This window comes from Aspergillus clavatus, genomic scaffold (genome assembly GCF_000002715.2).
Source record: "Aspergillus clavatus NRRL 1 1099423829795 genomic scaffold, whole genome shotgun sequence".
NCBI lineage: Eukaryota > Fungi > Ascomycota > Eurotiomycetes > Eurotiales > Aspergillaceae > Aspergillus > Aspergillus clavatus.
The window spans coordinates 1,211,960-1,236,462 of NW_001517104.1; the positions used below are offsets into that span (position 1 = coordinate 1,211,960).

General features: G+C 52.8%; 8 protein-coding genes across 8 annotated transcripts, besides 6 other annotated features; 3 read left to right on the plus strand and 5 right to left on the minus strand.

Annotated features, from left to right (window-relative positions):
* Positions 1-707: 707 nt before the first annotated feature.
* On the minus strand, positions 708-3,491 carry ACLA_012740 (pentatricopeptide repeat protein; the record flags this gene model as incomplete). The annotated part of the gene is made up of 1 exon (XM_001274271.1): positions 708-3,491. One exon carries the CDS (start codon positions 3,489-3,491, stop codon positions 708-710), a length of 2,784 nt encoding a protein of 927 aa, XP_001274272.1.
* Positions 3,492-4,075: 584 nt separating this feature from the next.
* ACLA_012750 (putative tetracycline-efflux transporter) lies at positions 4,076-5,964 on the minus strand (the record flags this gene model as incomplete). The annotated part of the gene is made up of 3 exons (XM_001274272.1): positions 4,076-4,164; positions 4,216-5,677; positions 5,737-5,964. 3 exons carry the CDS (start codon positions 5,962-5,964, stop codon positions 4,076-4,078), a joined length of 1,779 nt encoding a protein of 592 aa, XP_001274273.1.
* Positions 5,965-6,755: 791 nt separating this feature from the next.
* On the minus strand, positions 6,756-7,995 carry ACLA_012760 (ferrochelatase HEM15; the record flags this gene model as incomplete). Its single annotated transcript, XM_001274273.1, has 3 exons — positions 6,756-7,213; positions 7,267-7,849; positions 7,927-7,995. The coding sequence occupies 3 exons, from the start codon at positions 7,993-7,995 to the stop codon at positions 6,756-6,758; spliced, it is 1,110 nt and encodes a 369-aa protein (XP_001274274.1).
* A 656-nt stretch (positions 7,996-8,651) lies between these two features.
* Positions 8,652-8,681: a microsatellite.
* Positions 8,682-8,728: 47 nt separating this feature from the next.
* akuA (putative DSB repair complex subunit Ku70) lies at positions 8,729-10,993 on the plus strand (the record flags this gene model as incomplete). The annotated part of the gene is made up of 6 exons (XM_001274274.1): positions 8,729-8,794; positions 8,849-9,460; positions 9,520-10,366; positions 10,435-10,538; positions 10,592-10,819; positions 10,886-10,993. The coding sequence occupies 6 exons, from the start codon at positions 8,729-8,731 to the stop codon at positions 10,991-10,993; spliced, it is 1,965 nt and encodes a 654-aa protein (XP_001274275.1).
* A 384-nt stretch (positions 10,994-11,377) lies between these two features.
* ACLA_012780 (DUF3431 domain-containing protein) lies at positions 11,378-12,487 on the minus strand (the record flags this gene model as incomplete). The annotated part of the gene is made up of 3 exons (XM_001274275.1): positions 11,378-11,426; positions 11,492-12,148; positions 12,237-12,487. The coding sequence occupies 3 exons, from the start codon at positions 12,485-12,487 to the stop codon at positions 11,378-11,380; spliced, it is 957 nt and encodes a 318-aa protein (XP_001274276.1).
* Positions 11,719-11,763: a microsatellite.
* Positions 12,488-14,417: 1,930 nt separating the features above from the next.
* Positions 14,418-15,477, minus strand: ACLA_012790 (U2-type spliceosomal complex subunit CWC24; the record flags this gene model as incomplete). The annotated part of the gene is made up of 2 exons (XM_001274276.1): positions 14,418-14,878; positions 14,934-15,477. 2 exons carry the CDS (start codon positions 15,475-15,477, stop codon positions 14,418-14,420), a joined length of 1,005 nt encoding a protein of 334 aa, XP_001274277.1.
* An 811-nt stretch (positions 15,478-16,288) lies between these two features.
* Positions 16,289-16,313: a microsatellite.
* A 144-nt stretch (positions 16,314-16,457) lies between these two features.
* Positions 16,458-16,478: a microsatellite.
* Positions 16,479-16,564: 86 nt separating this feature from the next.
* Positions 16,565-16,607: a microsatellite.
* Positions 16,575-16,606: a microsatellite.
* Positions 16,608-17,404: 797 nt separating the features above from the next.
* ACLA_012800 (putative nuclear migration protein (ApsA)) lies at positions 17,405-22,357 on the plus strand (the record flags this gene model as incomplete). Its single annotated transcript, XM_001274277.1, has 2 exons — positions 17,405-17,818; positions 17,879-22,357. 2 exons carry the CDS (start codon positions 17,405-17,407, stop codon positions 22,355-22,357), a joined length of 4,893 nt encoding a protein of 1,630 aa, XP_001274278.1.
* Positions 22,358-23,285: 928 nt separating this feature from the next.
* Positions 23,286-24,448, plus strand: ACLA_012810 (class I SAM-dependent methyltransferase; the record flags this gene model as incomplete). Its single annotated transcript, XM_001274278.1, has 3 exons — positions 23,286-23,367; positions 23,499-23,615; positions 23,718-24,448. 3 exons carry the CDS (start codon positions 23,286-23,288, stop codon positions 24,446-24,448), a joined length of 930 nt encoding a protein of 309 aa, XP_001274279.1.
* Positions 24,449-24,503: the final 55 nt, after the last annotated feature.

Below are 24,503 nucleotides of genomic sequence, written 5' to 3' on the forward strand. Positions count from 1 at the left end.
TTTTGGGGGGGGGGGGGGGACGGTCAACAAAATTGCAGGAATCGAGGTAATTGACGACAGTCACAGTGCATATTTCTCCTGAGAGACCCCAGAGTCAGTCGAATAGATGATGATCGGATTGGAGAGAGGGAAGGAAATAAGAAAAAAGAAACAAGACACTAACAGCGATGGAAAGGGGGCCAAGAAGCGTAAGTGGCGTGACATGTGAAAGTTTTCCGCTTTGCACCAGCGGCCGATTATTGGTGAAAGAAGTCACAACACAAACACCGTATGATCTCAGGGAATTCAAGACCGTCTTGACCGTCTGATCGATCGATGTGAAACGCGCGAAAATAGTCGAATTCGCTGTCTGGTAATTGGCTGGAAGCATATTTGAAGAAGGGAGCCAGTGTCGCTGCCTGCGGGCGGATTAAGAGTAAGGGAGACCCCCCAAGGGGCTTCATATTTCTCGTTCATCTATCCACCATCACCTCAGCTCTATCGCTATGAAAGACATTCAAGAGTCTAATACGAATATAAATGGTACAGCAGAGTAAAAGTACACAGTGAGACAAGGTATAGTCATGTATATACAATAGAGAGTTCTCACATTCTCCCGACGAATGGTACGTTGAAGAGCCAAGAGCCTGGCCTAGACTTGGCCCAGAGGCTTGTGAAAACGGTGACCAGGGCGTCAATCATGGCAATAAATGGCATCAGACGGATCGTCAACAACCCGTCTTGTGGCTCAGGCACCGTTGCTCGGTCCATCGTGACGCTACTGAGCGCGGATCCGTATCGATATTGCCCAGTACCGCCTCCAATTCGTACTCTTCGTCCCACCCTTTGACCGCCTCTCGGACGTCTGACTGATTGAAGAGCAGTCTCGTGTCAAGCGGTCGCTTCAGCTGTTGTCGCGAGCTCGCCTTGAGGGTCGGGTCGTGCTTGATTTCCCAAAGTGGGGAGCATCCTTCGCTCTTTTCTTCCAAAAGATCGGCAATGTACAGTAGGTATTCCATTTGCTCGCTGGGGACAGATCCGGGCCCGGAAGGACTCAGAGTGCCCAAGATCCGACGAATCTCGACCACAAAATCATGGTTGAGAGCGCTTTCTCGGGACAGAGCCGTCAGGATACACCACCGAAGGCCAGGAATGTTCTTTGTTGCTGCAAAGGTGCGCGCAAACATCTTCATGTAGACTCCATCAAAAGGCACCACATGTCGGTAGCGGGACATGTAGACAGCCGCCAGAAGGTCTTGGGCCATCTTGGGTTCCCGCTGCGAGATCAGACGTCGGCTCGTGCCCACAGTGATGTGATGCTTGACCGTCATGTTCTTTGTCGACGAGCATATCTGATAAAAGCGAAGGACGGCGATCTGGATCATCTCTCCAGTGGCATCGGGGTCCAGGGACATCACCTGCCGGAAAAAGATAGGGAAGAAGCGGACCAGGTGACGGATCCCGCGCCATTCGGTCTCGACGAGCGAGCGAGCCGCATCGAGTCCATGTTCAAGCAGGGTCGCAATGACAGCCAGCTCGACATGAAGCTGTCTCATCTGATATCGCGCGTTTTTAGCGTTCTGGAAGCACTTCAGTGCGTCTGCCATCTTGCCAACATGCATGTAATGTGTCATTTGCTTGTGAAGCTTTTGATATTGATCCACAGGTCTTGATGGAGTCGTCTCCTGTAGCGTTCGTTGATACCACGATGAGGGACTTTGTGTGTAGGGCATGTTGTTGACTTCTGCAATGGGAAATGACTGCTGGTCGTAGCCCAAGATCCGCTGGGACGTAGAGCTCTGCCCGTACTTCACGCGCGCGGCTTGTAACATTTGCCAGAATCCTACCGGCGCCTCTTCCAATGCAAGCCGGCGAGATCGCAGAATCTCCATGAACTCCTGCTCGTTAATGGGGATATTCCACGACCGCTGCTTCGCCATACTGGTAAGTTCCGCGATCATGTCCTTGTCGCCTTTCTCAACGAATGCCTCCAGGATATGCTTATACAGCACTTTATCGGGGATGATGTTGAATTCATCGAGATACCGAAAGACGAAATTGCGAATCTGCGGGCCCGAATGCGATACCCAGTATTCGAGGAATATCCGATCGAAAATGGGAAGGAAATCGCGCCGTCGCCTTGTGAGTCGAAGTTTATGCATCTCTTCTAGCCCCACCTCCACTCCCTCCCAGTCGAGACTGAGAGCCTTAGCATAAACCAGCAAGCCTTTCGTTCGACACCGGAGGGGGAGATCATAGATGGTCGTCATGTCGTGAACCAGGGCTTCCGCATCGGCGACTCTGCCGAATTCGACGTAAGCTTTGATCACTGGATTGAACAACTTATCGCTTGGAAGCTTCTCAAATCGTGGAAGAACAGTCAAAATCTTCTTCAGCTGTCCGTTTATCAGTTCGATGCTTCTCGTCTTCCTCCAGAGGCCCGACAGATAGGCCCCGCACAAGCCACAGTCTCGGTCGTGCTGGAGATGTCTCAAAAGGAACCATTTTGCTGTGGTAAGTCTGTGAGATTCAAGGAGACAACGGAGCACAACATCCACCATCTCTGGTGGGCAGGCGAATTGGTGCATGTAGCGCGTATAAATGGTCGCCACGGATTCGATGCAGCCTTTCTTCGCTAGGGCCAACATTAATGTTTTCCACATTACGAGAGAAACTTCATCCACCTCTTCAATACGCTCGAAAATGCTTCGCGCAATGAACACATTATCCTCCTTGCAATTGACGAAGAACACTTTCAGGGCCATCTCCTTCCGATCCTTGGAGATCCCATTTAGCGCACCGGAATGTGCGCCCAAGAATAGTTGAGCTGCCTCGATGGGCCGGCCGCGATCGAGGAGTTCTTGCATCTGTCTCGGGACATCCGATTGCAATTGTGCTCCCTCTACCGCTATATCCTTATTAATTGTCACGTCGCTCCGTGATGTCCCTCGCCCAATGGCATTTTCTGCTCGCCGTAAACCCTCCGCAACGTGAATCTGGTCGGGAGGAACACAACCACTTTGCCCAGGCAACCTCCCGACCTCCGACTGTGATGTAAGCGCATCGACTAGTTTTGTCCTCGCAGCTTCCAAAAACGACTCAGCCTGAACAAGAGTCTCCGACTCCGCAATACCCACACTGGGCCCATGACTCCGCTCCCCCTGTAACAGCCGCTCGTCCTCATCCTGCGTGGACTGCCCAAGATGTATCTTCCGATCCGCCTCCTTCAACGACGCCAGACCCATGAACTCGCCCGCCTCCGCCGCCTCCATCATCCGGGCTAGTCGTTTCGCCGCAGACGTGGCATCGTAGTTCGGCGCCGAGGTCTGCAGGGCTCGTTTGTTCTCAACAATGCGTTCCGCGACCCGGACGCGGCGGTGCACATCGTAGGTGATCGCAGCGACCGTGCAGAAACTGCCTACGGTTGATCCGGCAAGGGCCAGTCTGCGTAGCACCCGGAGTGCATTCCGAGAAGGGACAGCCGGGGGGGCGTTGGTCGGTTTAGAGATCATGGTGTATGTAGAACCTGGTGGGCACCCCGAGCGGCGGGTGCTGTGGGCATCACCTATGAAGCATTGACATTGAGTGCTGAATGTAGAGAAATCTTGGAAGATATGATGATCGCTGTTTGGAAGAGAGCGATGGTTGAGAAGCAGTGGGCCCAATTGAGATGGGGAGCTTCGACCGGGTCACAGTGGACTTTTTCGATGAAGCTGCGGAAAGTTTGCAGCTGTTGCACTTGTGGTGTTGCCGCGTGCCGTACTCCTCCGGTTCCTCTCCGGACTGAGCATCATATGATATATTGATATACGTCACGTGATATGGCAGTATATCCTGAAGTTGTCCCTTTTTAGCGTCCTCTTTGAATGTACTTGGACTATATAAATACTTGACCAACGGAATCCTCGAGATTTTTACAAAAGTTAAGACTATAATGGTGTTATCCCTCGAAAATCTAACGGGAGACGGTAAAGCCGGCAAAAGCAAGAATGGAGTACTTTCAAAAAGATTAACTATAGATTAGTCCCAGCCTATCAGTCTTATGGTATAGATATCAAGCGCTCCTCTCCCGTGTCTAAAATTAAGCTACATATTGTCAAGAATTCAGTAGAGTATCATCATCTTCCTCACCCTCTTCATTTGCTTCATGCCGAAGGCTACTCGGTTCACAATCGTCAAGAGAAACTGTTTGGCGTTAGTGATGTATACTACCAGACAGAGGAGATGATGACAAACCATGTGGTGTTATGTAGAAGCTACTGCACAGAGCCAAGCCAAAAACTGCTGCCAGAGTGACGAAAACTGTTTGGGTGTACTTGCCCACCGTCACGCTGTAGAGGAGATTGCACACGGTAGGCGCAATGACCCGAGCCAGCGCATGCAATAATCCCTTAGCTCCGAGGATCTGACCTACGCGATCACGAGGGGCGTGTTTCGTTAGCGATGACTGCAGCGTAGGAGTTGCTAGACTGCCCAGCGCGGCGACGATCCCAGAAAACGTCATGAGAGCGCTGCTTCGTCCCAGCGCATATCCCACATAGCCGAGCATATCGAGAAGAACCGAGATCTGTATGATAACGAGTTCGACCCTGTTCAAGCCAGGGATGAAGCTCTGCGAGGTCGTTGGCTTGTGGAAGATTCGCGTAATGATGGGGTGGGCTAGGAACAGGACAACCACGCGGACAGTGCTGATGATGGAGATGAAAATGCTCGACTCGACATTGCCCCAGCCGAACATATACTCCGCATAGATGATGACAATCTGAGCAGTTCCCAGGGAAACGCCAAAGACGACTGTGTCAATTGCAGCGAGAAGGATAATGTTTCTGCGCAAGGCGGGGGTTGCCCCTTTGCGATTAGGGAAGAGCGAGCTGGGGCGTCCGACAGGCGGAAATAGGATGGCGAGCGGTGTGATGAAATTCTTTGGGTTTAGATGACGGAGCCAAGTGGAAGAACAGAAGCCGACGGGTTCCTTGCGAGAAACCTTCACTCGGTGTTTCTCTCTGGCGGCCTGTTGGTGCTCCTTCGATAATGATTCCGGGATCACGAAGAGAATCATGAGGAAGAATAGCGCGTGGAATCCCAGACTCGTGGAGAAAATGTATAGCATCTCCCCAGTCTTTCTCAAGACAATCGCCGCGAGTAGTGGGCCACATGCCATTCCAACGAAAAGAGCTCCGTGCAGATATCCAAATGCCACACCCCGCTTTTCGGGAGCAGTGCAGTCAGAGGCATATGATGTGGCGAGCGCCAGGACTGTGGTGAAAGAACCTCCAAGGCCGTCCAGAAAAGCGCCTACTAGGAGAAAGTTGATGGAAAACTGGTCCGGTCGAGCTGCCACAAGGACCGTGAGTGATTCTCCGAGCACGGTAGCAAACGCGCATAGCGCAATTAACTTTGTTCTTCCGTATCGGTCGGATATATGACCAAACCGTGGACTGACCAGCGCCGACAAGATCCCCGCTATCAAGTTGAGATACAGCTGGAACCGAGCAACGAGGGACTGTACCTCGGGAACCTGGCACTGACGGTTCTCCTCCCCAATGATAACAGGGAGGTACGTGAAAGTAGGGTCCTTGGATGCCTTCTTGGAAAGATAGTCCTTGCAGACGAGCGAGAGGACAAGGTTAATTTTAGGGACGGCGGCACCAACAAATCCTAGCATATATAGAAGGAGAAACGGAATCAACCAGAAGACCTAGCAGCGATCAGAATACATCAACTAGGAAGGAAGTCAGGCACAATGGAACGACGCACATGAGGTTGTCTCCAAAACGCCCAGAGTCCGGGCTTCTGCCCGGCCACATCCTGCTGGGGAGGTTCGGGGTCTTCGTATCCTCGTAATAAAAGTGTCCGCTCATTGACATGTAATCGGACTGTGCCTTTGCCATGATCTGTGGAAGTGCTCCGACTACCACTGGGTATCGATGTAACTTCCCTGGCGTGCAGCTGAGCATCTACCTCAAAAGCTTCCTCGTTCTCCATTGCGAGCAATGAAGTTGATCGAAACGATAAGGATTGGGCTATATGTGGATTGACATGAAAGTGGCTTCAACGGTCATGAGTTCCTTGGCGGCATCAATGATAAGTGACGACTGACAACATCAACTGTTGATCACTGGAATGCAGATGCCGTTTTGACTTGGAGTTGACGGAATGTACGGAGTAAGGCTTCGGCAAAGAAACGACCAAGAATGCAGAAGCTCTCTGTCTGACAGAACGCAACATGAACAAGTCATGATGACCAATTCGGACCTTGAACTGGGAACCGGACTTTGGAGCGATCTGGCGCCGTTGGAGTTTGCGTCAGTCCGACTCCGACCCCGACCACAACGCTAAGAGATAGCCTGATCGAGATTATCCATATTTGACCCTGGTGTGGCGTGGAGAAGTAAATAAGATGCCACGAGAGAGCTGGGGTTGTGTCCTGTTGGGCCTGCTGTGCAACTCGAACAACAAGACGCAAAAACATTGTTATGTGCCGAGGCTAATCAAACAGCAAAGAAAGGCCCGGTTGGGGAGAGAGAGGTCTGTATTCGTCCTCCTTGAGTAGATTTCAATAGTAATAGATGGACAACATTATTTGGTATTCTCGTAACATGCTAATGATAGTCTATCTATTGCATATGAAAAGTATCAAGATTTTTTTCGACGGAAGATACCAGCTTACAATGACAAAGGTAATCGTTTACAGCCGAACGCCCCAGGAAAGAAGAGATTCATGAAGAATGATGGTACACATATTCCCCCCCCCTCCCCCCAAGACGGTCAAAAACCTATAAGACAAGGGATGCGGCCTGCTCGCCAGCAAAGAATTTCTTCTGCTCCAAGCACCGGTCGCTCTTACAGCCCTGACAACGCAAGGTCATCTGTAGCGAGCACTTGTCCCCCTTTCGCAGGTGCTCCTGCGCAATTTCCGCCAGCGCCTGGATGAAAATGGGGTTGCCGTTCAAGCTCTCGGCTCGCTTGACTCCCGGAGAATTTGCATCTTTGATAACCTCCAGGTCCAGTTCGTAGAGGGTCTCGATATGATCACTGGTGAACGCGATAGGGACCAGGACGATGTCGGTTTGGCCCCGCTTGACATACTGCTCAACGGTATCGCTAGTCTGGGCTCCGAGCCAAGCAGATGGTCCCACCTGGGACTGCCAGCACAGCCGGTATGGGTTGCTGAAGTTCAACCTTTGCATCACGGCATGGACGGTCGCAGCAACCTCGGCGGGGTAGGGATCACCTGAATGACTGTGAGCGAGGAAAACATGATTGTAAATAGGCGCAGATTCCTACCTCTATTGACAACACTCATGGGTAGACTGTGAGCCGAGAACAAAAGGACCACACTGTCTCTCTTCTCTTCGGGGTACGTCTTCAGCTGATCCTCAATGTTCCGGGCGAACGCTTCCACAAGTCCGGAGTGCGTGGGCCAGCGATCAATGACGCTCCATTGAATAGAACCGGAGGGGTCCACGTCGCCATTTCCACGCTTGCCTTCCAGTCTGGTCCGCCATTTCCACAACTCATTCAGCGAGCTGCCTGTTGTAGAACATGAGTACTGGGGGTATTGTGTAAAGGCGACAGCGCGTCCCCCTTTGCCGTTTCCGAACCCGTCTTCCAACAACCTCGTGTACATTTCCTCAGTCAGGGGGTCGGCGTATCGAAAAGCAACATATGGTTTGTGTGGTGCCGTTTCAGGGCTGATCGTATCTAGGATCTTGCACATCTCCTCGCACTGATACTCTGACCATTTCCTGATGGGAGAACCACCCCCGATATCCGAGTATTGTTTTTGAATCATCGGGGTTCTCCGCTTAGAAAGGAGGGGGCCGAGATAGGATTGTAGTCGGCCCAGAGGAATCAAATCGGCGTCGGACTAGACGGCATGGGGGAGGCAAAGGTCAGCTTGAGGTTTGCTGAGGGAGGGAATCGATTATCGGAAACAGTGCATACAAATAATCTGCTCAGGAAATCTTCCACCTCACTAGTTGTCGACGGGCCGCCCATGTTGAGGAAAACCATTGCGGTAGGTCCTTTGGAGCCGGTTGCATCTTGCGTGACCGGGGGGACTGCTGTCGCAAGACCTTTCCTGTGCCCCTGATTGTGTATAAAAGCAGTGCGAGGCACAATTGATCGGGAACCAGAGCAAGGTCCGTTTAGCAAGTGCCGAGGGAGCGCAAACGGTCGGCGGAGGGCCATGATGAGGAGCTATTGTGTATGGATTGATGTGGTGATGCTTGTCCAGCGATTGAAAACCATAAGAGGTGGGAGAGCAAGTTGAGACCAAACTCAGGAAGCCCGAAAAAGAACCACTGTGGTGTTGAAAGAATGATCGTGGCCAAATCGATAGTGATCGATCTGATCGTGCAATGTTTTACCTTTCCCATCGGCATCGGGAGAGCCCAGAACCGGATTGATGACGGAGCAACCTATTACCTTACAAGTGCACTCAGTGACTAGCCAATCAGCGTCCACCTGGGGTAATCAAGTCTTGGCGGTTGCACGTGATGTTCGTGTCTCCTCCGCGTCACTGTCATTGGGAGAATTCGCGTCCGCTCGTGAAGGCGGGAAGAGCAGCAGGCAGCAAAGCAGTAGGCAGAGAAGGGAGAGGTGGTAGTAACTAACTATACTACAGAGTATATCTTGTTGTTTCCATCGTAATATCTTCTTCGGATTCCTTCTTCTTTTTTTTTTTTTTTTTTTTTCTTGTATCATATTATCCTCAACGTCAATTCTCTCGACTATCTACTTAATTATGGCGGATGAGAATCCATTTCGTGATGATGAAGCTGCAGAGGAAGAAGAGGAGATTGATGAAACCGTATGAGATTCATCCTTTGGTAAAGAAATTCTCTAGGCTAAGTGTTCTGTACAGGGCTACAAGACGGTCAAGGATGCTGTCCTCTTTGCAATTGAAATCAGCGATTCCATGATAACGCCACGTCCGTTGTCGGATCCCAAGAAGAAAGTAGTGGAATCACCAGCCACTGCAGCGTTGAAATGTGCATACCACCTGATGCAGCAGCGCATCATATCTAATCCTCGTGACATGATCGGTGTGCTTCTCTACGGGACGCAGGCGTCCAAGTTCTATGATGAAGACGAGAACAGCCGCGGCGATCTGTCGTATCCCCACTGCTACCTTTTCACAGACCTCGATGTTCCCTCGGCACGGGAGGTCAAAGACCTTCGTGCTCTGGCAGAGGACGAAGGGGCAGCAAGAGAGGTGCTTGTGCCATCGAAAGAACGGGTCTCGATGGCCAATGTACTGTTCTGTGCGAACCAGATATTTACCTCCAAGGCACCGAACTTCCTCTCCCGGCGGCTGTTTATCGTCACTGATAACGATAATCCGCACGGGGACAACAAGAGTCAGCGCTCAGCTGCCACTGTTCGTGCGAAGGATCTCTACGACCTGGGTGTGGTAATCGAATTGTTTCCGATCTCTCAACCTGAACATGAGTTTGACAGCTCCAAATTCTATGACGTAAGGAACTCCAAAATGGATTCTCAAGTCAAGTAGCTGGTTGTGCTCATGTCATACAGGATATCATTTACAAGGCCTCCCCAAACGATGTAGAGGCGCCCGCGTACTTGCAGGCTGATTCAAAGGCATCGACTACCTCGAGAGATGGAATTTCTTTGCTGAACGGTCTGCTATCTAGCATCAATTCCCGGTCGGTTCCGCGGCGAGCACATTTCTCCAATATGCCTCTAGAGATCGGACCCAATTTCAAGATCTCTGTGACTGGCTATCTCTTGTTCAAACGCCAGGAGCCTGCGCGAAGCTGCTATGTCTGGCTTGGGGGCGAGAAGCCCGAGATCGTCAAGGGTGTAACTACCCAGATCGCCGATGACACTGCTCGCACGGTCGAGAAATCAGAGATCCGAAAAGCATACAAGTTTGGCAATGAGCAGATCTCATTTACGCCCGAGGAGCAGAAAGCGCTACGGAATTTTGGGGATCCGGTGATCCGTATCATCGGCTTCAAGCCACTCTCAGCGCTTCCCTTCTGGGCCAACGTCAAACATCCGTTTTTCATCTATCCCTCCGAGGAAGACTACGTGGGCTCCACCCGAGTGTTCTCCGCTCTCCACCAGAAACTCTTGAAGGACCAAAAGGTGGGCTTGGTGTGGTTCATTCCGCGCAAAAATGCAGCACCGGTGCTGGGCGCCCTGATCGCAGGCGAGGAAAAGGTTGACGAGAATGACGTCCAGAAGTTCCCTCCGGGAATGTGGATTATCCCGCTCCCATTCGCAGATGATGTTCGACAGAATCCCGAAACCAGCCTCAATGTGGCGCCGGAGCCGTTGATCGATCAAATGCGGACTATCATCCAACAACTGCAGCTGCCAAAGGCGATGTACGAGCCGCAAAAATATCCTAATCCATGTGAGTACTCTCACATACTCTCTCCCTTTCGAGGCCGCACAGACTTAAGATGCTGATGGTCCTCTCAGCGCTCCAATGGCATTATCGCATTCTGCAAGCCCTAGCCCTAGACGAGGACCTCCCCGAAAAGCCAGAGGACAAGACGGTCCCGAAATACCGACAAATCGACAAAGTAGGTACCCCAATCTCCACACAGCCCCAGCTGGTCCTAACATAGCCCCCCAGCGCGCCGGCGACTACGTCCTCTCGTGGGCCGACGAACTCGAAAAACAATATGCAACGACATCCGCCCACGCGCCCCAAAGTACCCTGGTGAAACGCACCGCCAAAGACCGAGCCGCCGAGACCGACGACCTCCCCAGCCGTCCGGCGAAGAAGGTGAAAGCAGAGAGTGGGCCCGAAGGCGTCGATGAGGATGTTCGCCGACTTTTCGAGAAGGGGAGTTTGTCGAAGGTGAATTCATTCTCATTCTCCATTGCGCGCGCGCTTTTACGACGACAGTGCTGACATTCCACCCAGCTTACCGTAGCTACCCTGAAGGAGTTTCTGACGGCGCATGGGCGGTCTGCAGCGGGAAAGAAGGCGGATCTTTTGGAGCGGGTGGAGGAGTTTTTGGAGTCGAAGTGAGAAGGGGGGGGAGGGGGGTTTCTGTGTGGCAGATACGATGTAATGAATAAATAAATGGATTGAATCTGGTTTATCCTGGAAGCGAAGAACTCGCGTGTAGACCCCAGGGTTCCATTTCCATTCGAAGTTAAGTTGTATACATCTGTTGCCATGATATCCATGGTGTTACAACGTATAAATTTGTCACATATCTATATCTATATACAAGCAAGCCCAACCATAATCACAAGTCCAGACCGACGTGGGTATCAAGAAGACAACCGTCTATGAACGCCATGTTGAAACATCCCGTGAGGGAAACTAAAAGAGTGAAAGGGAAAAAGAACCGCAAAACCGCCGCATATATCCAGAAGCGTACCCCCCCCCCCGCCCTCTCAGATGTTGTTAGCATTTCCCGTACACCTGGCAGTAGCACACTTCCTCGTCGGGACAACTGCGTAACAGTTAGAAAGAAAAAACAGTGTACACAGTAGTAGCGAAACTGCAGGCAGAACTTACTACACAGCCTCCTTCCCGAAAATCACATGCCACAGAAACTCCATCACCCGCCCACTCGCCGCATCGTCCTTCTGCGTATCGATCACCCACTGCCGAAACCGGATATAGTCGGCCTGTGGCCGCCGGAGGACCTGCTCCCGCGAGACGGCAAACTGCGCACAGCATGCGGCGCCGAGATGTTTGGGTTTCGCGAGGAACTTCTGCTGTTGCTGCTGGGCGTCCAGCATCGACGACGACGACGACGACGATGATGATGATGATGACAATGACGAGTTCAGCGGCGGCGTGCTCGTTCCCTCGAAGATCTCCGCCCAGACTCTCTCTGTAACGTGGCGGTTCAGGCGGTGGTCGGCCTTGCAGCCTGGATTCCAGTTGCAGCGGAGGTTGACGTAGCCGTTTTGTTGCACGAAGTCGAGCTGCAAGGCGCGCATGGCCGCGACGTTGTCGTGCAGGGGGGCGTCGACGTGCCAGGCCATGAGGAAGCCGGCGCGGTGGGAGTGGAGGAAGGCGATGGTGGCGGGGAGGGCGTCGTAGTGGTCGATGAGGTAGGTGAGGTAGGCCATGGACTCGTGGCCCTTGTTGAGCGGGGTGGTGAGTTTGTGATTGTCTGCAGCGGTGGCTTTGGAGGGGTTGACGATGTAGATTGCGCGTTGCCAGCTGGAGGACGTGGTGGTTCGATGTCAATTTGTGCTGCGAAGGCGAAGGCGAAGGATGAGGGTGAGGGACAAGGCGCAGTGGGACTTACTCTGGTAGTTCTTGCTCAACCCACTCCGTGTGTTCTTCCTCCAGTCTCGCCATGACGATGACTTTGTCGCCCACTCGTCCGTGGGGGATTGTTGGCGGGCCTTGCTGGAAATAGCGCGACCTGACCCAGTCGACCAGATATGTGCCTGCACTATACTGGTCGTAGAAGTCTTCCAGATGAAGCTTCAGGAGATATAAAGGGATCAGGAGCAGCAAAGCCGCGCAGAATACAACTCGAGTCCAGCTTTTCATCGCGATAGTACGACCACGTCGGTGGTCCCCAAGTAAGTAGATTAACAAGAAATCATCCAAAAGGTACAGACAGACGTAAGAAAGGAGAAAGAGTCAGAGCAACAAGAGAGATCAAGGACCAAATGCAGCCATTGGGTGAAGGAACCAGCCCTATTCTGAAGCAGAGATATGGACAAGGAAATTATAATTGAAGGGAATTATAAAAAATAATTAGCTTTGTTGACCACAGTGTAATCTTCAAACGAAAGCAAGCCGACTCGAAGAGACTGAGAAGAAAGGAGAGTCGAAGGAACGGACTTTGTATGAGCAACAGAACAACGCCCCCGGACAAAGCACCACACCGGTTATCCATTATTGGCCAGGCCAGCGGAATGATTTTCGTCTCTGCGTCTGCCCCCAAATGTCCCGCGGGGGGGGGGGGAGCTGTCAGGCGTCAGGCGTCAGCACTCAACAATCACTTCCTAGATAGTTCCTATGAGTCCCTGGGTCTCAATCTCTGATTCTGGAAGACAGGGAGTGGGAGCCCTCATCCTCCCCCACTGGAAAGGACCACGAGCATACGAGGCCCACGACATTTAGGGCCTAGGGGGGTCTGTGAGTCTGCGACCACTTAGCACTAGCAGAGCCACTAGCCAAAGTTTAAGGAGTAAAGCCCTCCAGCACCCAGGGGTCGACCAGTCGGCGTTGCAGCTCCCCCATTTTAGGCCTCTGGCCCGTTGTTTAGCGACTTTAGCGGGGAAGCTTGGCGCCCACGACAGCGCAGAAGTGGAGATTAAAAAGGATTGCGCGCAGTTCAGCTAGTCTATCATCGTTTAGGGGGGAAAGGGAGTTCTCCTTTCTGTTCGGTAGTGGCACCTGTGGTGGCCGACTACAGAGTAAATCGTGAAAACTGACTTCTCCTTACGTGGCAGTTGTGCGCATGAGGCGAGGACTGTCTGTCATCCAAGGACCATGACCAACGACAAGACCCAAGGTTCGTTGGACTTGGGGGATAGTTGGACCCAGAGACCACCACTACTACGTATGCGGGATATCTAAACTGCTTCCATGGATTTGGATCGACAGCCATGGTTTGCGCTTCACAGCCTCCACGACAGTGGTCGAATCCAGAGTGGCGATGAGCATGGCTGTGCATGGACGCAATCACTGGCCACAGCACCGATGTTTGATTTTGATATCCCAATAATCAACAGGGTCAATACCGTTGGGTTGATCAGAGTGGGTTCTGGACTATCATCTTTCGTACGCCAAGGGGCAACATGGCCAAGTGATACCGTATGGTGGGGAGAAGATGGAATGTCAGAGGTTTTCAGTAGTAGATAGATAGATGCTTGGAGGACGAGAGCAAGAGGGGCAAATGGGAGTCTATCTAAGTCCCTAGAGGTTTTGATGGGCAAGATTTGGGATACTTGTGCCGTACAAGCATAGCTGAGTTTTTGAACTTCTCTTCTTCTCTCATTTTTCCCCCCCACAGACACCGCCTGATTCATTATTGAGATGATGTGGCCACTGGCCGCAGTATATATTGTTGCCTGTTGGGGCCTTGGAGGCTTCGTCTGTTGATGATACTTCGGCCCCCAACGTCTAATTGTCATCGATGTTTCAGATGTGCGAAGGAGTACTATTTATAACTACTACCTATCTACATAGTACGGAGTATGAGTCCGAGGGGTTTCTGTCCCCAGCCAAGAAGATCTTAGGTTTCAGTATGACTGAGACAGTGTCGAAGTTTATCGTGCTAGTCAAAGCCACAAAGCATCCTCTTTCGATACCTCGTAGTCATAGCAAAACACATCAACATGAACAAAAATCTTACGAAATACTCGGACAATCGCTCTTCATCATGAGACTATACGCCGCAGTTTAGAATACAATATGGTGGGCCATTATAGCATGCATTGCGGCCAGCCGCAGGTCGTCTTAAGACGAATCACTCTGATTCTCCACCATCTCCCTCCTCATCACTACTGACTTCTTCACCATCTGCGATCGCCTGCTCCCGTAGCCTTCGTGCGCGCTCTCGCTTCTTGTCCAGCAAATGATTGAGCTTCTTCGCGACATTGAAGACACCGCCCGTCCCTGCCCCACAGGCAGCACAAGAGGGGTTCTTCCGGTACCGTTGCAGAGCGCACGACTCGCAGAAGTAATGGCCACATTTTGTAATGATCGGGTTCTTGTAAGACTCTTTGCAAATGATGCAGGCGAATGGGATGCTCTCCAAAAGCTCGTCGTCATCGTCATCTTCATCGTCCTCCGCAGTCTTGGTGTCACCGCTTCGTTTCGATACCACCCGACCGCTCAGCTGTTTCCCCTTAGTACCGATCTCCCATTCCCGGTCCAGCTCCCAGCCCTGTTTGTAGTCTTCTCGCGCGTGCAGGAACTTGCAGGAATCTGTGTCGCGGTGTTAGGGCAAGGTCTTGAACAGGACGAGGCTAAACAAACATACCTCCAAAACCGCAGAAACCAGTTTGCTTCCAATCCTTACAAACATCAGGTGCAAAATCCATGACGGTCACTGTGCGAACGTTGGTCGGCGCCTTGATGGGCCCGAACTGCTTCGTGGGTGCATTGGGGTTCTTCTGGATGAACGACGAGTAGTTCGCCGCGCCTTTGTAGGTGCCGTCGGGCGCCGATGGCGCACCCTCTGCCGGTCGAGCCCTCGTTGTGCCCAAGAGGTTCTTTTCACTTAATTCGTCGTCGTACCAGTTGGAGTGCTTGGTCGCGTCGTTGGAGGTTGTCAAGGGTGCAGGACCAGTCTCTGTCGGTTGGTCTTCCTGCACATTCCGGCGGGGTCCAGCCGCAGCCGATGAAGCAGTAACCGCGGCATTCTTGCGACGTCTTTTGATGCGGCGGCCTTCTTCGTCATCGGAGGAGGTGAAATCGGAGTCGGAGTCGGACGCTGGTGGCGGCGTATCGGGCTTTTTACGAAAGTTGGCCTTCGCCTTGTTGGCGCGCTTTTTGAATGAGAACTGGGGGACGGCGTCTGTCATTGTTCTGCACTCGACGGTGGAATTTTGGGAGTGTTGGAGATGGGATCAATAGATAGAGCCCACTTCTCCCATTCATGTGCAAATGACGAGCATAATCGAGTCACATGACCGCGTCGGGTTGGGGCAATGGCTAGAGTGCAAACCAGGCAAACATTGGAGGCCTAGGGCATCCATGATCCATCCCAGGTTTCTGTTCCTGGGGACCCTCATCATTCCATGGGAAGAGCAGTCGGGAAGAACCATTCAAATCTAGTATTAATCTATCATACTACTACATGCTTCGTTCTACTACTACTATCTACTAGGCAGTAGACTAGTAGACACTCGACAAATGTTTAAGGTTGGACGACAGATGGAACCGTGGCGATTAGCAGGCGATGGCCAGCGATAACAATGGGTCAAGCGCAGAGATCAGGTACCGTTTCGAGGAGACCATCTGCAAGGTGCTGGGTCATATCTATCAGATCATTATTTAATTCCCTAGGTACTAGTAGGCTCATCAAACAAATAGTTCATGTTTTGATTCAGATGTTACTACGGCGAAGTCAGTATTTAATAGTCGATATCCGGACGAGACTCGATAGGAGGAACAAGCTGGACTTGAATCCTACAGAGAGATCGATACATAGCCCATATGCCCTCCTACAGTCCTACCTACTGAGTAGATAGTATCTAATAGTAGTCCATACGGAGTAGTCCATACTCCATAATACTACTCCGTACATACTGTGGTGCTAATAATCCTCTCCACATTCCTCCGTCTCTCTTCTCTCTAATAATTACTTTTTGCGAGTTTGCGACTCTCTCTCTCTCTTCTTCCTCTTCCTCTTCTTCTTACTCTCTTTTCCTTTGTCTCCCCACCCAACGAGTCGCATCTCGTCTCGTTGTTGTCCACCTGTCAATTCCTATCCATCCCATCCATCTATTCATAATTTTTCCTTATTTCTTCTACTTCTTCTTGACTCAATCTCTTCCCCTCCTTTTTTTTTTTTTTTTTTTTTCTCTCCCTTTTGGATCTTCAATTACGTCTCCCGACTTTCGTTCTTTCTTTACTGTCCACTTACTAATTTCCCTTCATTTCGTTGTCCTTTCTCTTTTCTCTCTCTCTCTCTCTCTCTCTCTCTCTCTCTTTTATCTGATTTAATGTCCCCTTCTTGTATGGCGTAGGTGATTACTACTACTCTGTACGCAACAAAGCAACCCCCCCCTCCGACCTCCGTCCTCTCTCCTCTCTCTCTCCATTGTAATCGCAACCTACCGAATCCCAGTCAGATTCCCTGTTTTGCCAAATCACCCTCTCCTGCTTCTTCCCGAGTGTTGATCGTGCAGTGATCTGTTGTGGCTGGTCCGATATCCTGGCTTTTGCATCCACGCACAATCGCCATTACGTCCACAACGCGTTTGTTGTCCTGTCGCCGCCGGCACACCCTTTTGCTGCAGCTCTTTCAAAACAATCCATCACTCGATTCGAAGTGGTCGCATTCGCTTGCGATTGCTTCCCCCATCTAGACGTTGTACGAGACTCGATCAGTCCCTGGTCCTTTTGACACTTCGGCTTGACACGACTGTCTTTGTTTGTCGCCCGACCGACGCTGCGCATATCATCCCACCATCTGTAAAAGGGTATCCCCCACACCTGGAATACCGACTCGGTCAGCGACTCATATCGACCACAAGATACGATAAACCAAGGATATTACGAAAGGGCCAAAAAACCAATATATCGCAAGTGGGCCGGATGATGCGCTAAGTCGAGAACGGAGACGAAAAGGAACGAGGCGACGAGTTTGCGAAATCCTCACGGCGGCTATTTTGGCGGATTAGAATCGCTCCACCACGGCATCCAGCTGGCACTCAGATATCCAGGCTTTCCGCAGCTCATATAGACAACATTCCCACGGACGCGGAACGATCGAGTGCAGCCAAGATGACCTCGATGGAGGATCCCTTCGTTTCCTCGGCCGAGGAGCGACCTGTTTCACATGATGCACAGCGCTATTCAGCATTCGATAACCAGCTGTTCAGTCTCAATGCATCCTCGCCAGCGCAAGCCAAAAGAGCCCTCGAGGCTCACCTGGCGGAGACCGAGCGTCGACTCGAGGAGGCATCCAAGCTAGGCACAGCGCTTATTGAACAACAGAGAGAGCTTGAAGAAAAGCTGAGAGAGGTGGAACAGCAGCAGGATGAGGACCAGATTGGCTCGGACTTGCGCCAGAAGTTGGCAGATCTGGAGAGAGAATACAACGAGATTGGTCGGGAGACGGCGCGAGCTTTCCTCGCTCCGAAGCGTCATGCAGGTGTTGAGGAGGGTCACCTGGGTACACCCTCGGTTGATCAGAAGGTATATATTCTCACTGATCTGGAGTATCTGAACGACAGTTAACGGTTTGTAAAAATCTAGTCACCCCTCAGCCCCGTGCTGTTTGCCAGCCAAGCAACCAACTCTCCGAGCAAAGTGAGCGTTCCATCACGCAAGCAGCGCAACCAGCCATCGAGCCGCGTTCACGATATCGAATTCGCCACCGAGATTTCCACTTCACTTCTGGCTCAGGTCCGCCAATTGCAAGCCCTGCTCGCCGAGCGCGAGGATGCCCTGAAGAACGTCACCCTGGAAAAATCTCGTCTGGAACTTGAGGCGGAGGGATATGCCCAGCGCATCCGCGCACTAGATGAGAGCGAGGAGCGCTATAAGGATGAGAATTGGACGTTGGAGACTCGAACGCACGAGCTCATGAGTGCGATCAAGGAGGCCGCCGATCGGGAGAATCGACTCAACGGCAGCCTGGGTGCAGTGACCTCCGAAAAGAACGCCATTGAACGCGAGCTGGAGGAATTGAAGCAGACGAACGCCAAACTGATCGAAGAACAGGCGGCCGCCCAAAAAGCCAATGACGCTGAAATCCACCTCCTACGCAGGAATCTCAACACCGGGGATACTGAAAGGCTTGCGCTGCAGAAGAAAGTCGCCGAACTGAACACTCAGAATGAAGAGCTCGCCAAAGTGATCGCGATGCGCCTTCGGCAGCATGAAGCACAAGCTACGCTGGAGGTCCCTCGTGACAACCATCCTTCTGACGACGACCAGGCCACTCCCGAAAACTCACCTCCACCGTCGCCGAACAAGTTCACCCCGCGGCACAACCATCTGGAGACTGAGACACTGCGCAGTTCTCTCGGCCATGCTCATCGCATGATTCAGAACCTCAAGAGCACGATCCATCGCGAGAAAACTGAAAAGATTGAGCTGAAGCGCATGCTGCAAGAAGCCCGCGATGACATCGAACAACGCCGTCGCGAAGCTGCTGCTCCAGCTGGCCCATCCACCAAGCGCCAGAAGACCAAGCCTGATTCTTTCCGGAAGCCCGCACGACCTGATCTGTTGGGTGCCGGGCGCAGAGGCAAGACCGAGATTGAAATCGAGGATACAGACTGGGAGGATAATGCCGTTGACGCCACGCCCAGCCGTCACGTCGTGGCATCGCTGGCACGGAACCGCTCGGCTGAACCATCGTCAGATGAGCCTAGTGATGCCTACCAAACCGCCACCGAGGCCGACGATGCCTTCGAGACCGCCAATGAACGGGAGACTGCCACGGAAAGTGAAGCTTTCCAGACCGGCATCGAAAGCATGGCTGACGATAGCTCTGATACCGATGAACTCACCGAAACCGAGGACAGCGTCCTGAGAACTCCTCGGCAGCGAGTATCTTCATCCCTGGTAATGGCCAAGGCTCGTGATCGCTCATCATATCAAAGTACAGCCTCTACCTCTGCGGACGAAGATGAAGATATCGATGGAGGCTTTCCCTCACCCAGCCAAACTCAAGCGCCGAGATACCGACTTCGGAAAAAGAGAAGTGTCCTCCGAACGATTCGACCCTCGGGGGAGGCACCCATGGCCTATAGCAGCCGGCCCTCGAGTGCACGAGACTCGCCTGCGACTAGCTTCACTCAAGACTCTACAGCTCCAGAAGGACAAAGCCTTTTCGCAGAGCTCGCAGAACTCGAGGGAGGGGAAGATGAAGACGGAGCTTTCGATACAAACTCTCAAGTCTCGACTCCCCGCATGCTGCCAACTCCCGATTCTCGCAGACCCTCGGAGGTCATTCTGGAAGTACCGCCGAAGCCCGCCATGGTCGATTCGGGTGTAATGACCGACCCCTGGGAACCGAGCAGAAGTGCTGGTGTAGTTGCTGCCGATGATACCGTACCTGTCGCACCCTCAACGCCGACTAGAGAAATTGCTTTGGATGCAGAGAACCACGTGAATGTAAAGGCGCCGCCCATGTTAGTCAATTCTGCGACGCAGTGGACCCCACTTAAATCAAATGGGGAATCGAACGGGGATCAGATATCCAGCGTGCCGACTCCACCAAAGATGGCTTGGGACGATGCGTCAGATGCAGAGCCCGAATTGGTCAACCACACCGCCCCTTCACCTGCACAGTTGGACCTCTCATCTATCTCATCTCAGGAGACTTCTCCTGTGGCAGCTAGATTCCCGGAGCTGAGTACCTCATACTTTGTCGGCGGCTCGACCGAGCCCGTCGCGCTTCCTGCTTCGAAGCCTTGGGAGATGACTTTGTCAAACATCTCTTTTCAAGCCACCGCGCCAATGACCGTGCAACTGCCGGAGCCCGAACCAGTCTATGTTCCACAGATGGATGTTTCAACCGTCTTTTCGGAACATACGTTGCCCGTCGCTGCAACAATCCCTGAGCCCGTACCGGTACCCGTCATTTCCGTTGCCGATCATGCCACCAGCACAGACCTTCCAGAATTAGATATCTCAACTATCCTGTCGGAGTCTACTCAGCCGATCGCTGTAACGTTGCCGGAGCCTGAGTCTATCATCATCACCCCTGTTGCTGATCAGTCTACGAGCACGGAGGTACCAGAGCTTGATATCTCGGTGATCTGGTCCGAGCATACAGAGCCCATTGCAGTCTCGCTTCCTGAACGGGTCCCGGAACCAGAGCCTGTATCTGTTGTCGAAGAAGTCAAACAGCCTGAACTTCCGGGATTGAGCATCTCAGGCGTCCATTCAGTCTGCACTGAGCCCGTTGCGCCCCGACCTCGCGAGCTGCCCGCTCCTGCACTGCCGGATCTGGCATACTCTGCCATCCGGTCTGTGGAGACACTTCCCGCTGAGCATATGCTTTCCGTGCCTATCATGGCGCCCCTGCAGCTTACGGACGAGAAGGTCCCTCCAACCGAACCCCAAGAAAGAGCGGTTGCGATACAGCCTGAGGACTTTGTGTCCTCCAAGGATGGGCCTGGCGAAGATTCCCGCCCTGCCACAAGGGATCAAGAGACGAGTGTCGTGATGCCTCTCGGTGCTATTACTGGGAATGCTGTCACACGCGACAGAAGGCACCGATTCAACCAGGCCGACTCTGGCGCCCAGACAATTCTCTCGTCCAAGCAGATTGACCAGATACTCATGGACCGAGTCTCATCTCGCCCGCTCTCTCCGCCTGATAGTGACAAAGCCAAGGATGCCGGACCATCGCCATTTGCAACACCAAAAGCACGGCCTCGTTCTACTCAACACGGCTCAAATTCTTCACTTCAATCTGCCCCCCGTCGTCCCAGTAGCTCAGCGAGCCTGAGTTCAAGTATCAATAGTCATCCGCCACTACCTGCGGACCACCGCGAAGCTATCTTGGCGGCTGAGAAGAAGTCTTTGGAGCAGCGCCCCGTGTCCCCTGGCCTCATGGCCCCTCCCCTGGCCCCGGCTTCCGCATACCGAGCTAGCTCCATCCAGCGCCCGCGGACTCCTAACGAAGTCGGCGTCGTCCATTCTACCAAAACCAGTACCTCGCGAAGCAAGATCGGACGGGAAAGCCAGGTGTCTCGAGCATCATCCGTTTCGTCCTTCGCATCGGAGATTGAAGAACGATTTAATACCACTGCGTACGCAAACCCAATGCCAAACGGATATGCTGCAGGAACCGATCCTCGTATGATCCAAGCCATTACCCAGACCATGATTGGGGAGTTTCTCTGGAAGTACACCCGTCGGACAGTCACCGGCGAGATATCCAACACAAGACATCGTCGTTACTTCTGGGTTCACCCATATACGCGCACGTTGTACTGGAGCGATCAGGATCCTCAATCTGCCGGAAAGAATGAAGTGCGCACGAAGAGTGTACCCATTGAGGCAGTCCGAGTCGTCGCCGATGACAATCCTTACCCACCTGGTCTTCATTGCCGCAGCCTAGAAGTCGTTAGCCCCGGTCGCCGGGTGCGATTTACCGCTTCGACCAGCCAGAGACACGAGACGTGGTTCAACGCACTGTCTTATCTGCTCCTGCGGAATGCCGACGAAAATGGGGATGGCCAGGAACCCAATGCGGCCCTCGAAGATATCGATGAGTCCAACCCAGGATTCCGATCAGCTTCCCGTCAAACAGCGCGCATGTCCTTCTCCTCGTCGCGGAGCCGCACGGTCCGCAATGCGCCCAAACAGCGAGCCGGCTCTGCCATGTCCGTACGACAGGCGGTAACTCCAGGCCGTGTTTCGCCAGCACCTAGTGCCCGGTCGCATATTTCCAGCCTCCAAGTTCCGGACGATGGCCGACATGGTTCCACTTCGCGTTTGAGCACCATCCTGAACACAACTATTAAGGGTTCGTTTGGTCGTCGCGGGCGACCCAGCTACTCCGCTTCGAGTGTAAACGAGGGCAGCGTCCATGATGGAAGTCTACATGATCGCGACAGCGAGGAAGACTTTCGGCGCATGATGGAGCGAGAGCAGGAAAGCGACCGGTTGGAGAATGTTCGCGCTTGCTGCGATGGCAAGCACGACGTCAGTTCACTCGCGAGGACAAGTCGATATAGCCCCCGAGTCAACCGGAATCACTCCCATCACTGAACAGACAGCTGAGCTGCTGTCTGTTGGTGTCCACGAGTCTCTTTTGTGCTCCTCTGCATATCCTCCCGTTGTCCTTTTTTGCACCTCTGGTACATTGCGAATTTGATGAGCGTGCCCCATCAGCATCTGAGCCTTTTGACCAGCTTCCTTTGTTTCTTCTTCCCTAGCCTCGAGCTGGTTGCATACAGATACCTTCATGGCACTTGAATCACCTCTATCGTTGTATCTCATGCTTGAGCCTTGTGACCAACAACCTCCCCACTCCTTGGTGCCTGGTCTCTATTCCCGGTCATTCCTTCTTGCAGCCATTGCCATTGCCATTACAACATGAGTTAGTTGGATTTATTTTTATTTTCCTATGTTGACACCTCTCAGCCTTGACACCCACCTGGGTCGATCGTTCGTTCTGGCTTGACTCTTTTCTATGCAACATTCTGTGCGAGTAACTTGCGCAAGTCCACCGCTTTGTACCTTCTTCTAGCTTTTCCATCTCCCTCGATTTTGGCTGATTTCTGAGACTGTAATGACGGTGAGGATGACTGAGTATAATCGGGTTGTATCACCATGTCGCTGTTGGTTGTCACTGTTTCTTGTTTTTGGACCTTCTGCTTGCCCATACGGCAGGCACAGGAAATAGCCCAGGTGCCAGGATGAATGACATCGAAAGGTTGCAGTGCTATCGCCTCAATATCCAGTGCTCTCCCCTGTACAACTCCGTACTCCGTATGTAGTAGTCTGCCCAGATAGTAGATACGTTAGATGCTCCATCTGTGGTTGGCCATCCCGATCAGGACTAGGGTCGGAGACATATCTCATCTCTTTCTCTCCGCAACTATGAATGTTGACCATTCCACAACTCTTTTGTTTACTCTCCCTTCAGTAGTTGAATTGGTGTCTCGAGACCACAGGGATATATCCACCAGCCGCGATGACATCTCCCGAGCCCACCACCAAGCAATGGCTGCAGTCACTGATCGAACCAGGCCAGCTCCTGGCCTGGGCCATGACCTGTATGATTCTACCTTTCATAGTTTCCTTTCCGTCAATTCGAGTCTCCGCTCCGCACATCGAAGCCTATACTTTCTTGCTGATTGATCCATACCAATAAATGAAATACAATACTAACAGCTAAGGAAACCAGATTACGCCAGAGTCTGCCTCGAAGCCGTCTTCCGCCGCGGTGAACTCCTCGCCCCGCTCCTGCAGACCACCAAACTCCGTGATGAGGCCTTCGGCCGCTTCTGGGTGGATTTCAGCTGTAACCCCCCCCCTTCCTTCCCCTTTCTTGCCCCTTCTTCCTTGTTCCTTCCGTCCTTTTATGTCCCATGTTCATTGTGTAATGGACGCTGATGGCATCTAGCGAACCGCCCGGACCCCTCCGCCGCCTCGGCCCCAAGCCCAGCAACAGGAACAAGCACAGGCACAGGACCCATCCAGAACTCAACGGACCTCATCCCGTCCATCCTGGCACAGGCATCGGGCGTCGTGCTCGATGTCGGCCCCGGCACAGGCACGCAGATGCCGCTCCTGCGCGGGCCGGCGATCACCGCGCTGTACGGCGCGGAGCCATGCGCCGGGCTGCACGCGGCGCTGCGCGCGCGCGCGGACGAGGAGGGCCTCGCGGGGAAGTACACGGTGCTGCCGTGCGGGGCTGCGGCGGCGGAGCTGGTGCCGGAGTTGAGGCGGGTGGGGCTGGTGGCGGACGAGCAGGGCGGGGTGCCAGAGGGGGGCGTGTTCGATACGATTATCTGCGTGCGGGTGTTGTGTTCTGTGGCGGAGGTGGAGAAAACAGTGGGCGAGTTGTATGCGCTGCTGCGGCCTGGGGGGAAGATGCTTGTTGTGGAGCATGTGGTTAATCCGTGGCGGACGGCCAAGGGGAGTGTGCTGGCGCGGGTGATGCAGGCGGTGTATATGGCGCTGGGGTGGGGGTTGTTCATTGGGGATTGTTGCTTGGATCGGGATACGGAGCGGGTGCTGCGGGGCGCGGCGCGTGCGGATGGCGGGTGGGAGTCTGTGGAGCTGGATCGGTGGTTTGGAAGGTCGCCGTTGGCGTATATTTCTGGGGTGTTGGTGAAGAAGAAGAGTGCGTAGGTTGTGAAGATTGGCTTTGAGAAAGTCGATTGATTGGGTTGTTTTCGTTATGTCT